Below are 15393 nucleotides of genomic sequence, written 5' to 3'. Positions count from 1 at the left end.
TTTAGTGTATGTGCTGCCGAAGCGAGCACTCTTCTCCTCGTTTAAACCACATGTAGATTTTCCCATTTTGGAGAAGACTCATCATTTGACCAGCTCCCTCTCTGAGCTACTATCTTTCACTTACCAAACATTCACTGAGTATCTACCTGTCCTAGAAAGTGTGTATGTACTTGGGATACAGAAACTTAAAAAAGATCCCACTTTTACTCTTAGGTACTGACAGTCCACATTCAGAGACTGTAAATAGATGGTTATAAAACAGTATGACAAATGTCAAGACAGAGACAGCCACAGGATGCTACAGGTATACATAAGACAGGAACTTAACCCAGACTAGAGGGTTAGAGAAGTCTGCCTTGGCTGAGTCTTGAAAGGATCTTCTGCAATCTGATTTTCTGCTACTCTACTAAAACTGGTTTCTCAAAATGCAAAGAACTTCTAAATGTAAATCCAACAACCGTTAAATGGTTCTCCTCCCAAACCACTCTAACTTTCAATACTCATTTTGACAATCCCATCACTCCCAGTTCCTGGGATTACTCCTTGCTCTCAATTTCCATAGTATGCCTTAACTTGGTAAAAATCAGGTACTAGTTTTAGGTGATGTATCTTACATATTTGTCCTATTTTCTCAATTAGAATGAAAAGTTCTTAAAAAGAGGGGATAAGTTTACACTTAAAAGCAAACAATAAAGTTATATGACACAGTATGGACCAGTGCTCCTAGCATACCGATCGGAAAAGTGACCTAAAATACAAAGTTTGTGGCTAGAAGGACTTTATTGCAACATCTGTTATAGAAATATGCAAATCCAAGTCTGAATACAATGCAGGGTCACAAGCTCAGAGGTAGGAGTTCTGTTTATATCCAGAATGCTGCTACTAAGGTTTCTCAGACCCAGAATTCTGCACAGCTTCACTAACATAGCCATAAGAAAGGACAGTCCTGTGATCAAAAGGACACTGGCCCACTCTCTGCTGCAGCTATTCACAGACTGTTTGTCCTTTGGCAAGAAAGGGTGTGTTGCTTCAACAGTAGCATGGTTCTATTCAGTTCTCAAAGTAAAATGAGTGGGCAATGTCACGCAGCTGTGAAGAGGAGTGGCCTTCAAAGCCCAGTTTAACTCCAAAACCCATGTGTCTTCTTTACCCTCTGTAAGTCTCGAAAGGGCAGAGCGTGTCTTCCTCATCACTGTATCTCTAGCACTGAGCACAGTGATAGAAACATTACAGGTGTTCGAACACCTTACTGCCTAAGAGGCAGGAAAGAACAGGGGTGAGCTCAAAGATTGGGAAGACTGAAGGAGACAGCATTCCAGTTTAACCAGTTCAAACGGAGTGAGATCAACTAATATTTGATCAGTTGTGTGACCGTGGAGAAATTGCTGAATTGTGATATTCTTATCTGCAAATGGGGATGATAATAGAAATTGACCTCACAGAGACGACCAAGTAAGTTAAAACACATAAAGTACTTAGAACAAGGCCTACTAGAAAGCCCTAAAAATATGTTGGCTATTATTATTATTATTATGTGTTAACCAATTAGCAACAAAAGCCATTAGATAAGATTATAAACTATGTGGAACATAAAAGGTTAAAGAATCAGCAAAAACACTCCATATGAGAAGGAAACAAAAGAGCAAAAATAAGGAGTTTTAAAATGTTAAGAAACATGTATATCTATGCAGTATAGATTCAGATATAATAATTTAATAGGACTTCAGAACATCTTAAAAGTTTTAAATCTCATATATTTATAGTATCAGGTGAATAAAAAGTAAAAAATGTGGAGATACCAACCAATTATGTTCCAAAGTTTCTGAACCTTTCAGAAATGAGCCTCTTCAAATTTCTGTGAGATTTAAAAATACCTTCGAGATTAAACTAAACCTGTAACTCATGAAGAAACAAAAACAAAAACAACCCTAGTATTAGGGAAATTTACAAACACACACAATAGTGGACGGTATATATAATGGATCCTCTTTGTACCTATCATCAAGCTTCAACAACTATCAACATTTTATTACTCTTGTGCAGTATCTTTTAATAGCAACAAAAACTGGAATTCTCAGCCTTCTCTGAAAGACTGAAATGGCCAAGGAAAACGCCCAGTAATAAGTACCAGTTATAAGAAAACAGCCAAGTGAAACTGGCTTGTTATTTTATCCTTTTAAAATCTTAATAAAAATTAATAAAAATGGAATAAAGCTTTGAGAAGAACAACACTTACTGGATGATGAGGTCGCAAATGAAAAGTATGAGGTGATACTACGGCTACAGCAAAGAAACGAAGAAATACAAAGCTGCTCACTGCAGAATACTGAACATGAGGGTCATCTGCAGGAAAAAAATGGTGAAATGTCATGCACAAAAACACTGAATTAAAAAACAAAGATGACAAAATAAAAAAATATTGAAAAAACATGTAAACTAAATAGGATATCAATATAATTTGTCTATGGGAACTGAGTTGATGAAATGACAGTAATGATTATGACTAAATTATAGGAAAAAATCCTATGACTAAAAAAATCTGAAAGGAATAATAAAAAAATTTAAAAAACGAAAGGCAAAGCTACCAGGTTTTCAGAAATATTTTAATTTGGAAAAAAAGACCTCTTTCCTCATCTGCAAGGAGACTCCTGAAATTGCAACAAAAATAAAAGTAGTATCTAGCACTACCTAGTGGTAATACTGAATCCTTTAAGACTGAATCCTTCAAGATAGGTTATTTTCAGTTTTAGAATACTGTTTCAATTTTCCCCTCAAAAGTCTTCATAATATCAAAGACAATGCAATAAAAACAACTGGAAGGAATCTTTCCTTTAAAAAAGTGATCAATATTCCATATAAAAATGAAGATGAACTGAAGACAACTTGTGGTTTTCGTCATTCACCTGCTTTTGTTCAAACTGGAGTCAATACTTAAGAGAACAGTCAGATGACAGAGAAGCAGATAGTGAGGGGAAAAAACAGTCTGGATTTGGTTTGAGTTTTAACTCTTATAAGTCACTCAACAGGTAGTCATGGGCAAGTCATTTAATTTGTAGTTCTCCAATAATACTTGCTGCCCACTCGCTGTCTCTTCCCTACTCTCCACTCATCTTCCCAGAGTATCAGAAAAACAAATGAGAAAATATGAAAATATTTTATGACAACAAAACTATCACTACTGTAGTCTACTGAGGATACAGAAATTAATATTTAAGCCAACAAAAAAAGCAGAAACATTTATATTTATAAAAAGCCATAAAATGTATTTTAGATCATTTCTATAAACAGAATTAAACATATTTTTTAAGGCCAAGATCACTGGGTAGTACAGAGTATAATGACTGGCAATATGCTTTGGAACAGGCCAAACCCAGGCTGGAGACCCTCCTTGTCTGCTGGCCATGTCTTGGACCTTGAGCAAGTTATGTAACATTTCTAAACCTCAGTTCCATTATTTACCTAAGGGGAGCAGTACCTATACCTCATGTGGTGGTGTGAGCATAAGAGGAGGAGCAGGAGGTAATGCAGGCTAGCACCTCGTTTGTTCACTCACTAAATACTCCATGTGCTTGTCATGATTTAACTCACTATTTAAAAATATAATTTCAGTGAGCAGTTCATCTCGCCATATGTTAACATCTCTGCTCCCTTTCTTGTGCTGTAAAGCCTAGATTTAGTATACTTATTTAAAGTTGGTTGTTTATGTCTTTAGTAGAATTAGCAAAGGCATCTAGGTCTGAATTTATACATGTTAGTGAGACAACTAAGCCCTACAACTTTGGCATTGGGTAAATTTAGTGGAGGGGCAGATAAATGTACACACCACGCACACACGCACACACACACGCACACACTTGAAAGAACAAGATAAAATAGCAAAATTTCTTCGGATGGTTACAGAAATACACTTACAGTCTCACACAGCGGGGTAAGACTAATAATTTATTTAAGGAGCCACCTTACCTCCTTCCCCTTCCTCCATTACAATAGGCAGATCTGGTAAGACAGCTATAGCAAGTTTATTTACTTATCAGAGATGCATATAATTAGAATATTTGCAAATATTGACAGAGATAGCAACTCTTATTTTTATGATGTGTTTCTAAACAAAGCCTTGACATAGCTATTCTTACAAAATTAAAGCATGTACTGACTGATACATGTGCCTCAAAATTCTGTCTATTGCAACACAGATGCTTCTAATGTCTCAAACCATTTCTGTAAAAATGTCCCACCACCAAAACCTTAGCATTCTCAAACTGTCAAATCTAGGCAGCTGTATTAAACTAAAAATTCTCATTCTTTAAATGCACGAAGTGAAAAAGGTACAAATAACAAAGGTTGTTTTTGTTTATTACATTTAACAATCGCCTAAGTACCTAATATAAACTTTTACTTATGTTACAGTTCTAAATGTTTGCCTTTCTTAAAAATAACGGTGATTTTTGATTTGCTCTTCGTAATAAGTTGTCATTATATTGAAATAAACAATATATGTTTTTAGACTGTAAGGAAATTAAACCAGATGTTTCATAAAAAACTACAATTATTTTGCAAAGAAGACTGTAAACCTTAAACATTTCACGTAAGCCAAAATCCACAGTAATCCTATTAAAAAAAAATCAAATACAGAAAAAGAAATAGTATGTTTTAGTAAAACAAGGCACTTACTAGGAAATCTTTGAGTAGCCATTTGCCTTAGAGAATAAAAGGTATCACACATTACAGTGGGGCAGCTCATACTTGATTTTACAATTGTACTGAATAACTTGTCTACATAGTAGCGCAGATTCTCCTGTAGGATTCAACAAAGTAAACATCAGGATTTTAACTTTTACACATTTTCCATAGCCTTTATGGAAAACAATGCAGTGAAAATGAAATTAGGCAGTTACAATCTAGTATACTAAAGCTCTGCTTCCCTTCTCCCAACTCGCTCAAAGGACAATTTATATCCTGACCTCATTTAGCAAATTCAATTGAGACTGGCTAAATATAACTGGTGAATGTATGGAATAAACTTCCCAAGAAGCAACAGAGAATAAAACGATCCAAAGGGCAATCAGGGAAATAACTCAGACATGCAGGCACACGGACATTGTGACAATTTTATTTAGTGCAATGAAAACCTGCGACTCTAACGTAATCATTGTTTTCCCAGAGACAACTAAAATGTTGGTTGACCAAGTCATTGTGCCACCTAGCCTGGTCAGTCTGACCCCAAAGGAATGGCTAGAATGGAGGCTGCAACTAGATACAGCCTTATTCCACTATTGTTACTAGAACCAAAGAGAGATAAGAACAAAAATAAAGTGAAACCCCATGAGGAAATAAACATTCTTAAAACTAGATACAGGAAATGCTGCTAATAGTATAGGCATTAAGTAAAGAATAAAAAGCACTACATCCTTCCATACAGCATTATGGAAGATTATGTTTGGGAGAAGGCCCATTTTAAGGCAGTTGTAAAGATAACAAGGACTTACCTTATTATTTTCTACATTATCTCCCTCTTTCAATTTAATAGGATCGATTTCACAGGATTTTGAGGATTCACATATCTGGAAGATAGATTAATTTTCCATTTAATGCTGTTTTCTAAATAATTTGGCAAAATGAAAAATAACTACCGTTTCTCTGATAATACAATTTTAAAAATTAAAACTGTAACAAAGTTTTAACCCCCATCCAGAGATAACATATACAATGCTGCAAAAGAACTGTCAAAATTCATTTCTCATATATTTGAAACTCTAGCTAAAACTGAAATCCAGTAACAACAACCACCAAAAAAAAAAAAAAAAAGAAAGAAAGAAAGAAAGAAAGAAAGGAAAAAAAGAAAGAAAGGAAAAAAGAAAGAAATACAGTAACAAAAAAAATAATTATGCAGATTATACTCAATGTGCCCTTCAAGTAAAAATCCACTGATGGAAAGGTACTTCTGAAGGATTCAGCCTTATTCTTTCAGTAATACATGTGTCATCCCTGTCACTAGGTCACTTGATGAAAGAGAGGCTATATCATAAGGCCACACAGACTTCCATTACCAGAGGTATAGCCCATACCTCATCTAGAATAGGTTTTAATGTGACTTTCAGGTAGTGCCCTCCCACTATTTTCATCATCTCATCCAGACATCGGGTAGCCAAGGAATTTCCTCTAAAAATTGTGTTTGCATCTCTGAAATACAAACAGAAATAAGGTGAAACCAAGAGCAGTAAACAAATGCTGTGAAATCAATAACATGAGATATATGACATTGGCTATATATACAATTTTAGTAATTTTTATCATCCATTTAAAAAGCTTGCTGTCAAGACATGAACAGACATTCCCCAAAGAAGGCATACAAATGACCAACAGACACATGAAAAAATGCTCAACATCACTTGGCATCAGGGAAATACAAATCAAAACCACAATGAGATACCACCTCACACCAGTCAGAATGGCTCAAATTAACAAGTCAGGAAACGACAGATGTTGGTGAGGATACAGAGAAAGGGGAACCCTCCTACATTGTTGGTGGGAATGTAAGCTGGTGCAGCCACTCTGGAAAACAGTATAGAGGTTCTTCAAAAAGTTAAAAATAGAGCTACCTTATGACCCAGCAATTGCACTACTGGGTATTTACCCCAAAGATACAGATGTAGTGAAAAGAAGGGACACATGCATCCCAATGTTTATAGCAGCAATGTCCACAGTAGCCAAAATATGGGAAGAGCCCAGATGTCCACCGACAGACCAATGGATAAAGAAGATGTAGTGTACGTGTATACACACACACACACACACACACACACACACACACACACACACACAGGAATACTACTCAGGCACCAAAAAGAATGAAACCTTGCCATTTGCAATGACATGGATGGAACTAAATGGTATTATGCTAAGCAAAATAACAGACAATTATTATGATCCCACTCATATGTAGAATTTAAGAAACACAACAGAGGATCATAGGGGAAGAGAGGAAAAAATAAAACAAGGCAAAATCAGAGAGAGAGACAAATCTTATAAGAGACTCTCAATCACAGGAAACAAACTGAGGGTTGCCAGAGGGGAGGAGTGAGGGGAATGGGGAAACTGGGTGATGGACATTAAGGAGGACACATGATGTAATAAGACTGGGTACTATATAAGACTGATGATTGCTGACCTCTACCTCTGAAACTAATAATAAATTATATGTTAATTAACTGAACTTAAATTTTAAAAAAAGCCTGCTGCTATTAGGCTTTTCAAACTTACCGAAACTACTTACCAAAAATAATAAGAATATAAGTTTTTTTAAAAAAGCAAACCATAACAATGAACTATAAAAGTGGAGTGTGTGTGTGTGTGTGTGTGTGTGTGTGTGTGTGTATGAGACGGTGCTATGATAGGACTGGGAAGCCACCTGACTGCTTTCCATAATGTCACACATATGTATATAGGGGTGATACATAATGGGTAAGAAAAAAAAAAACCACCCAAGTTCTGACCTGGTATTTTATTTGTGACACATGAATCATTACAAGAAGCAGCAAAGATTAGTAACAAGAAATTTCAACACTGAATAAAAAAATCCTTCATTAACTGTTAATGTTGTTATTGGTGGATACTGTTTGCTAACTTAAAGAACGGCCCTTTATTTCTTGCTAAGCACTTCTTTTCAGATTCCTATCCAGTGAGGCTGGTCAATAAAAAAGAAGTAAAATTACAAAACAATCTGGCAAACTAAAGTCCAATTTCAACACACATAATTAACACTTGAATGTAACTCTTACTGTGTATCCTTCAAGTCTAATTCAGCCACTGCAGTGGCAAAAGGAACAAGTTTATCATGGTGCAGCAGCAGTCGTACAAGGGGCAAAACAGCATCATTTTTATCTCGACAAATTTCACCCAAAATGTAAGCAGCTGAGGCAGATATCGGCTAGAATACAGAAAGGCAGAAAACAAGCACAAAAATCAAGCAAACATGATCACATGTTCAATCACTAGCCTTTATAAGTAGTTCAAGCATATTTATTCACTACTACTGTTGTACAGAATAATATTTAATTTTTTAAAACTTTTCTCAGAGATGAAATTTCAAGCACGTACTGGAATCACAGTACTATGGTTCAGATAAATTAAATATCTATATATTGACTACTTTAATAAAACTTGATACTCTGAAATCTTTTCCATATCACTTACAGAATTAATTTTAGCCATTTCCTATTAAGTCATACCCTTAAGATTTTTAAAGTACCTGAACATCTGGAGATTTTAGCAGCAAAGTTTTCAAAGGACCATAGTACTCCGAAGGAAGCACATAGTCTTCTGTATAACATATATTTAATCGAAGAGACCCCAGATCATCGGTTTTAGATGACTTGTTTCCATTGTCTCTTGGTTGTAGCAAGTACCTAAAGTAAAAATACAATCAACTTCATGAGATGAGGTAAATAAACAGCTAAGCTATAAAAGAAAACCAAACCAAAAAAGTCAACTTAGTATTTAAGGTTAGGACACTTTGTAAGGAGCCAACTATCAATCTTCAGAGGCTTAACATCTGCTGTATATCAAACTAGAAAGCTATAAATAGATTTTTATCTGGGAAACAAAATGTACAGGTCATACAAAAATTAAGAGCTCAAAGGGGTTGAATGAGAGTTTAATTAGCTTGCAGATTTAGGCAAAGGTAATAAAAAATGAAAGATTTAAAATCCAGTGTATAATCAAAAATAACATCTCACTAACTAAATTTAAGAAAGATACATTTAGCTGAAATAGATAAGACATATCACAAGACGGCATAAGTGATCTTGTTTTAAAGTAAATCTTATATATATAAAAATCTGAACTTATTTTTTAAAAAGTTAGTGATTGAAGGTTTATAAACAGATTTTTATACTATTAAAGGAGAAACAGTGTAACTACACTGAAAATATTTTTATTTGCAGAAATCAGATTTACATGAATTTTTTTTAAGTAAGTAGAAGGCAAAAAATATATATGTACAAATAAAGACAGCTTTAAAATTTTCCAAGAAAAATGTTTAGAAATCAAGAGGAGTTTGTAGGACCAAAATCAGAAATCTAATAGTTATTTTTAAAGACTTTTTATCTTAGAAATTTAACAACACATACAAAAGTAAAAAGAACAGTGTATCTATTGAACCCCCAGGCACCTATCACCTAGCTTTAGTAATCATCAATTCAAGGCTATTGTTTCAGCCATACCTCTCCTCACTCCTCCCAGCCCATTCCTGCATTATTTTAAAGCAATTTCCAGGCGTCTTATAATTTCATCTATAAATATTTCAATATATAACTACATACAATTTTTAAAAATCATTATCCAGTCCGTGTTCAAGCTCTCCCAAACTTTATCATGAATACTTTTCTACAGTTTGTTCATATCCAAGGTCTACATATTGTAACTGGTTGATACTTAAGTTTCTTTTAACCTATAGATTCCCTCTACCCCGTAAGAAATCAGGTAGTTAGAATAGAATTTTCCACATTTGGGATTATGATAAATCTATCTCTATCTCCATAACGTCACGTAACATATTTTTTGTCCTCTCTGTACTTCCTGTATATTGGCAGTTAGATCTAGAGGCTTGGTTAGATTCAGATTTGATATGCTGGCAAGAACATTTCGCTGATAGTGTTGTGTAGTTCCACAAAGAGGCACTAATGTCTGTTTCTCTTTTTGTGATATTAGCAGACACTGATGAGCACCGCCTACAGTCATTAACAGTTACAGAGTATAAAACGATAGTTTTATTTTTTTAAAGATTTTATTTATTTATTTTTGTCAGAGACAGAGAGCACAAGCAGGGGGAGCAGCAGGCAGAAGGAGAAGCAGGCTCTTTGCTGAGCAAGGAGCCCAACGTGGGAGTTGATTCCAGGACCCTGGGATCATGACCTGAGCCGAAGGCAGACAGTCAACTGACTGAGTCACCCAGGTGTCCCAAAATGATAGTTTTAGAATTCTATCATTCCTCCTTTACTTACTACCTGGAATACTTTTTACAAAGTAGTGTCATTAGTTTTGATATTTACTTTTGGTATTTATCACCTATGGCCTCCCCATTACACTAACTTGTTTAAAAACAGAAGTTAGGGAGGGTTTAATAGAGTATTTATTAGTTTCGAGAAAGATACAATTAAAGAAGAAATTATATAGAAATTATATCACTATCTACGAAAGAGGAATCTCTATCTTGAAACACCAGCCTTCAGAATTTCTATTCTCTGATTTGAGAAATAATGTTTTAAAGATTTACCTGAGGAAAAAATTGCATGATAAGCCTATTAGCAAAGGTGACCCAGAAGTACCTCTAAGGAAAAGTCTAGCTGGCTGATCACCAAACATCCTGAAAAGGACATTACTTTAGTCAAGTTCCACAACCTAGTACATGTTTTGCAGGCTTGCAAATTCAGATACCTAGTTTTATCTAAAAGTAAACCTGAACTGCAATGACTGAGCATAGAGACCGGTATATTTAAAGTAGAAAGCCAATTTCTAAGTTTATGAAAAGAAATACAACAGTCAAGCGGTAAAAATACCTGCACTTTTTTTGTGACCAATACATTTTATTATGCAAGCAAATGTTCATTCACAAAAATAGGGTGAAGAGTGGTTATATTAATAATGAATACCCTCAACTCACCACCTCCCCCATGCACTTACCACTCGGCTTCAACAATTACCACTGTTTCCCAGGGTGCTTCATCTATATTTGTCACTGCAACTAATACACTTTTTTTTTTTACCTGTTAATACAACCTTTTAATCTATTTGATTAGTACATTTTTTACCTACTGGTAAGCTATTTGGAAAGCTATATTATAGAGGGACTATGGTGAGTACGGAGATACAACACAGAGATCGAGGCAGTCTTAAGAATTCTCCGCTAAGACAAGGAAATAGTAATGCTTCTAGAGCAGAATCTCCTTCCCCCTCGATTGTATTAAATGGGTAGTACCTACCCATGTTTGCCTCTTTGGGATCCTTTCATATTGTTCTAATAGTCCCCTTCTGTTTTAACTAGTGTTTTCCATATATGGTGGAATAGAAATTCTTGTATTATAGTTAGAAATTGGTTCTGCCTCCCTAAGATTGCACTTACCCATCTTAAATCTTAACCAATGTCCCCGTATTCTAGTCAGATTTACAGACTCTGTTTTGGCTTGTTCTATAGGAATTTTACTCAGAAGGCAACTTTACTTCCCTTATCTCCAAATTACTGGAGGAAGGAGTATGCCTTGCCTCTCTTACTCTCATAAAACTACAATACAGCAGCAAAACAGATCTATAATCCTCACATGGCATGTTCTGTGCAGAGGGGTTAGGGCAATGTTATGCCAGTCACTAATTATTATATATGCACTCCTTTAGAATGCCCAGGGACCCCAGAAGGGCTCACTCCTGGGATCATGACCCTGCCTCATTTTTTAAGCTTGTTTCCTTGGGTTTCTTTGGAAAGGTAAGAAATCCTTCTTGGACAGTATCTCATCTGTGTCTACTTGAAAAAACATAAAATTTCAAAATACCCTCAAATCACCACCTCCCCCCCATGACCCTTTAATTTTTTTAAGCAGTATTTTATAAAGCAAGGGGCCACTCAAATCTTTGATTTCAGCTTAAAACAGAGAACATTTCTGAGGGTTTTTAAAAAACATTTTTTATTTATTTGGGAATGAGAGCACGTGTGCACGAGTGGGGGGAAGGGCAAAGGGATGGGAGAGAGAGAAAGTATCTTAAGCAGACTCTACACTGAGCACAGAATCTGACATGGGGCTCAACCTCATGACCCTGAGATCATGACCTCAGCCAATATCAAAAGTTGTACCCTGAAATGACTGAGATACCCAGGCACCCCAAATATTTCTGAGTTTTAGACATACTCAAAAATATTTATGGGGCAGCTGGGTGGCTCATTTGGTTAAGTGTCTGCCTTCAGCTCAGGCTATGATCCCAGGGTCCTGGAATCGAGCCCTTCATTGGGCTCCCTGCTCAGGGGGGAGTCTACTTCTCTCTCTGTCCCTTTCCCTGACTTGTGCTCTCGCTGTCTCTCAAATAAGTAAACAAAATCTTTAAAAAATATATTTATGCCAATGTACAATTTATTATAATAACTGGTTAAGAGCATAAACTTTGGAGTCAGAATATTTGGTCCAAATCTCAGCTGTGTGACCTTGAGCAAACTGCCCAATCTCTCTGAGCTTGTTTCCTTACCTTATTATTACTCTAAATAAGGGGTAATAATAGTATCTAATTGATTTAATTCTTACAACAACTCTAAGGAGGTTATATAAGTAATAAGCACTTACAAAGGCGCCTGGTACACAGTAAACACTGTGCAGTTGTTATTTATGTAAGATTTATATATAACTGTTACCACTTAAGTATATAAATAAGCTATAGATAAATGTACTTATTAACATAACTACATAAATGTGATATGTTATTTTATAACATTGTTTAAAAAGGCTCTATTTAAACCTTGAAGGATCCCTTGTGGACTAAGTAATCTTTATGAATCAGAGGTAAAGAGAAAACCCTCAAGATTTGTTAAATGAGGATACATGGCCATGCGTAAGGTTCGAAGGATACCAAAAAAAAAAAAAAAAAAAAAAAATCAAATATATTTTCTTCACTTTTTGAGTAAAGCATTTCAGTTTGAAGAGTAAGAAAAAGGAAATTAAGAGGAATTATTAACTGAAAGTGGAATTCAGTTGCTCTACATGTATTTTTTTATTCACAATTGGAGAGGCGTAAAAGTAATCCTGATGCTCTCAAGATTCAGCCATTTTGACAGCACCTTAATAGAAAAAAAATCAAGCATTTGAAAATTTTTAACCATAAGGTCTGTATAATTGAAATTAAGGCAGGCAAGTAAAAACTACAATTATTTGTTCATAAGGCTGAAAACCAGCATAATGAAGTAATGTTCAGAAGCTGGGAAGTAACTGTTCAGAGGTAGCTCTACTAATACTTGAATGCTGTTTCTGGTTCCATAAAGATAAGCATTATCAATGGATTTTTACTTAAGATAGGAGATTATAGATAGGTGGAAAAATTAGCAAACTAGACAACCAACTCATTTCAAGTAAAACATTAATCTAGTTTTAAATATGTATAAAGTGCTTACATTGAAAAACCCCAACCACTTGTTTCATTTACTATTTGAATCTTACATTCACCATGAAAATTATAACATGAAAACATGTTTGTATCTATTGTCTTTTTTTTTTTTTAAAGACTTTATTTGTCAGAGAGAGAGAGAACAAGCAGGGAGAGCGGCAGGCAGAGGGAGAAGCAGGCCCTACTGTTTCATAAATGAAACAAGCTGCAAGTGAGGAAGGAGAGAGATCACTGAGCAAGGAGCCCAAAGAAGGACTCGATCACAAGACCCTGGAATCATGACCTGAGGCAAAGACAGATGCTTAACTGATTGAGCTACCCAGGCGCCCCTCTATTTTCTTAATATCCATTTTTACTTGTTGGATCATTTGGGGGGAAACTGTACCAATCCATACAATCACACAAAGGTTTTGCACACATTAAGACACTGACATTATGGGGACTGGTGAAATGAGATTGAACTAGACTGCTTCTGAGGTTCTCTTTCTAACATTCCAAACAACGGAATACTGGTTGACAACACAGGATGCAGAAATTCTGTATGTACTGCTCTGGAGGAATGGTGATGACAACAGCAGTCACTGTAATGGTGAGAGCATGAGTTATACCCATGGTCACAGCACTTGCAGCTAGTTTCATTTATGAGGATGAATGCATTTATCCTCTAACAACTCTGGGAGGCAGGTACTATTTGTACTGTCCCCATTTTATAGCCAGAGAAAGGCAAAGCCAAGCAGGTGGAGTAACTTGTCCAAGGTCACACAGGTAGTTATGGCAGAGGTTAAGATTTGTTTTTTTTTTTTTTTTAAGATTTTATTTATTTATTCGACAGAGATAGAGACAGCCAGCGAGAGAGGGAACACAAGCAGGGGGAATGGGAGAGGAAGAAGCAGGCTCATAGCAGAGGAGCCTGATGTGGGGCTCGATCCCATAACGCCGGGTTCACACCCTGAGCCGAAGGCAGACGCCCAACCGCTGTGCCACCCAGGCGCCCCAAGGTTAAGATTTGAACCAAGGCAATTTGGTTACAGAGTCCACACTCTTTATTTATTTATTTAAAGATTTATTTATTTATTTATTGGACACAGAGAGACACAGTGAGAGAGGGAACACCAGCAGGGGGAGTGGGAGAGGGAGAAGCAGGCTTCCCACGGAGCAGGGAGCCTGATGCAGGGCTCGATCCCAGGACCCTGGGATCATGACCTGAGACGAAGGTAGATGCTTAATGACTGAGCCACCCAGACACCCCCAGAGTCCACACTGTTAACCACTGCCAAGGTTCTACAGATATTTACTAAAGTTCTACTACACTGGTAAGTGAGAAAAGCAAGGTACAGGTCAGGGTACAGTATGTGCCCATTTGTAAAGAAGAGAAAAGAAGGCTATATACATATTTGACTACATTCCATAAAATATTTCCAGAAACTCAAAACAGTGACTGCCTCAGAAGAGGGGAAATGATTAGCTGAGCGGCTGGGGCAAGACACAGATTTTTACCTTTTGAACTGTGAACCATGTGAGTATATTACCAATTCAAAAAATCATAAAATTCTATCATTATAAGGTTAAAGTTAAAATGAGTTACTATCAACACTAACAAGCTACTCTTAACATCTGACAGAAGTTTCAGAATAAAGAATGTAAGTCATTGCTAAGGAAGTGAAAAGCCAAGAAAAGAATGGGGGAAGGACTGGATTATGTTGTAATTTGAGGATAAAATTAAATTGGAACCATTAAAATCTGTTTTTGGGAAGACTATAACAGACAAATACTAACTGGAAATTATGTGAAAAAGGAAAGCAAACTGAAACTCTTCAAACGGCAGGATTACATTACTGATAATTATTCTCTTTCTTACTACCAAGATTAGAAAGAATATGCCTGAAATTCTGAAGGTAAAGAAAGCCTTTCATGAGTTTTCATGCAGTTACCATCAATCCCACAAGGGGATGCTAAAGCTCTACAAATGACAAAGGAGCCTAAGACTTTAATTTCTGACTTAAAAAGAAAATGGCATTCAGATTTCTATATTTCCTTGTATCTATGGAAGTATAAATGAATTAGGAGATGTTTCTATTCCATGCTGTACAAATTTTTAAAAAATATTTATTTATTTATTTGAGAGAGAGAGATAGAGACAGTGAGAGACAGGGAGAGAGAGAACAAGCAGGGAGAGGGGGAGATGGAGAAGCGGACTCCATGCTGAGCAGGTAGCCAGAATCTGGGGCTTGATCCCAGAACCCTGGGATCATGACC

The 15393-nt window shown here is 36.0% G+C and overlaps 1 protein-coding gene across 2 annotated transcripts in view; it reads right to left on the bottom strand.

Moving 5' to 3' along the window:
* Window positions 1–15393, bottom strand: part of RASA2 (RAS p21 protein activator 2) — a 117845-nt gene that overhangs the window by 29524 nt on the left and 72928 nt on the right. For both annotated transcript variants that reach the window (XM_045791896.2, XM_045791897.2), the window contains exons 10-15: window positions 8249–8405; window positions 7779–7927; window positions 6066–6180; window positions 5487–5561; window positions 4672–4795; window positions 2237–2343 (exon numbers count right to left, since the gene is read on the bottom strand). In XM_045791896.2, coding sequence (XP_045647852.1) covers window positions 2237–2343; window positions 4672–4795; window positions 5487–5561; window positions 6066–6180; window positions 7779–7927; window positions 8249–8405 — 727 coding nt within the window. The remainder of the gene's footprint in view (window positions 1–2236; window positions 2344–4671; window positions 4796–5486; window positions 5562–6065; window positions 6181–7778; window positions 7928–8248; window positions 8406–15393) is intronic.

Source organism: Ursus americanus, chromosome 20 (assembly GCF_024610735.1).
Source record: "Ursus americanus isolate L20-20 chromosome 20, mUrsAme1.1.p, whole genome shotgun sequence".
Classification (NCBI taxonomy): domain Eukaryota; kingdom Metazoa; phylum Chordata; class Mammalia; order Carnivora; family Ursidae; genus Ursus; species Ursus americanus.
The sequence above is the reverse complement of the archived record's forward strand: the minus strand, read 5'-3'. Positions and strand labels throughout refer to the sequence as shown.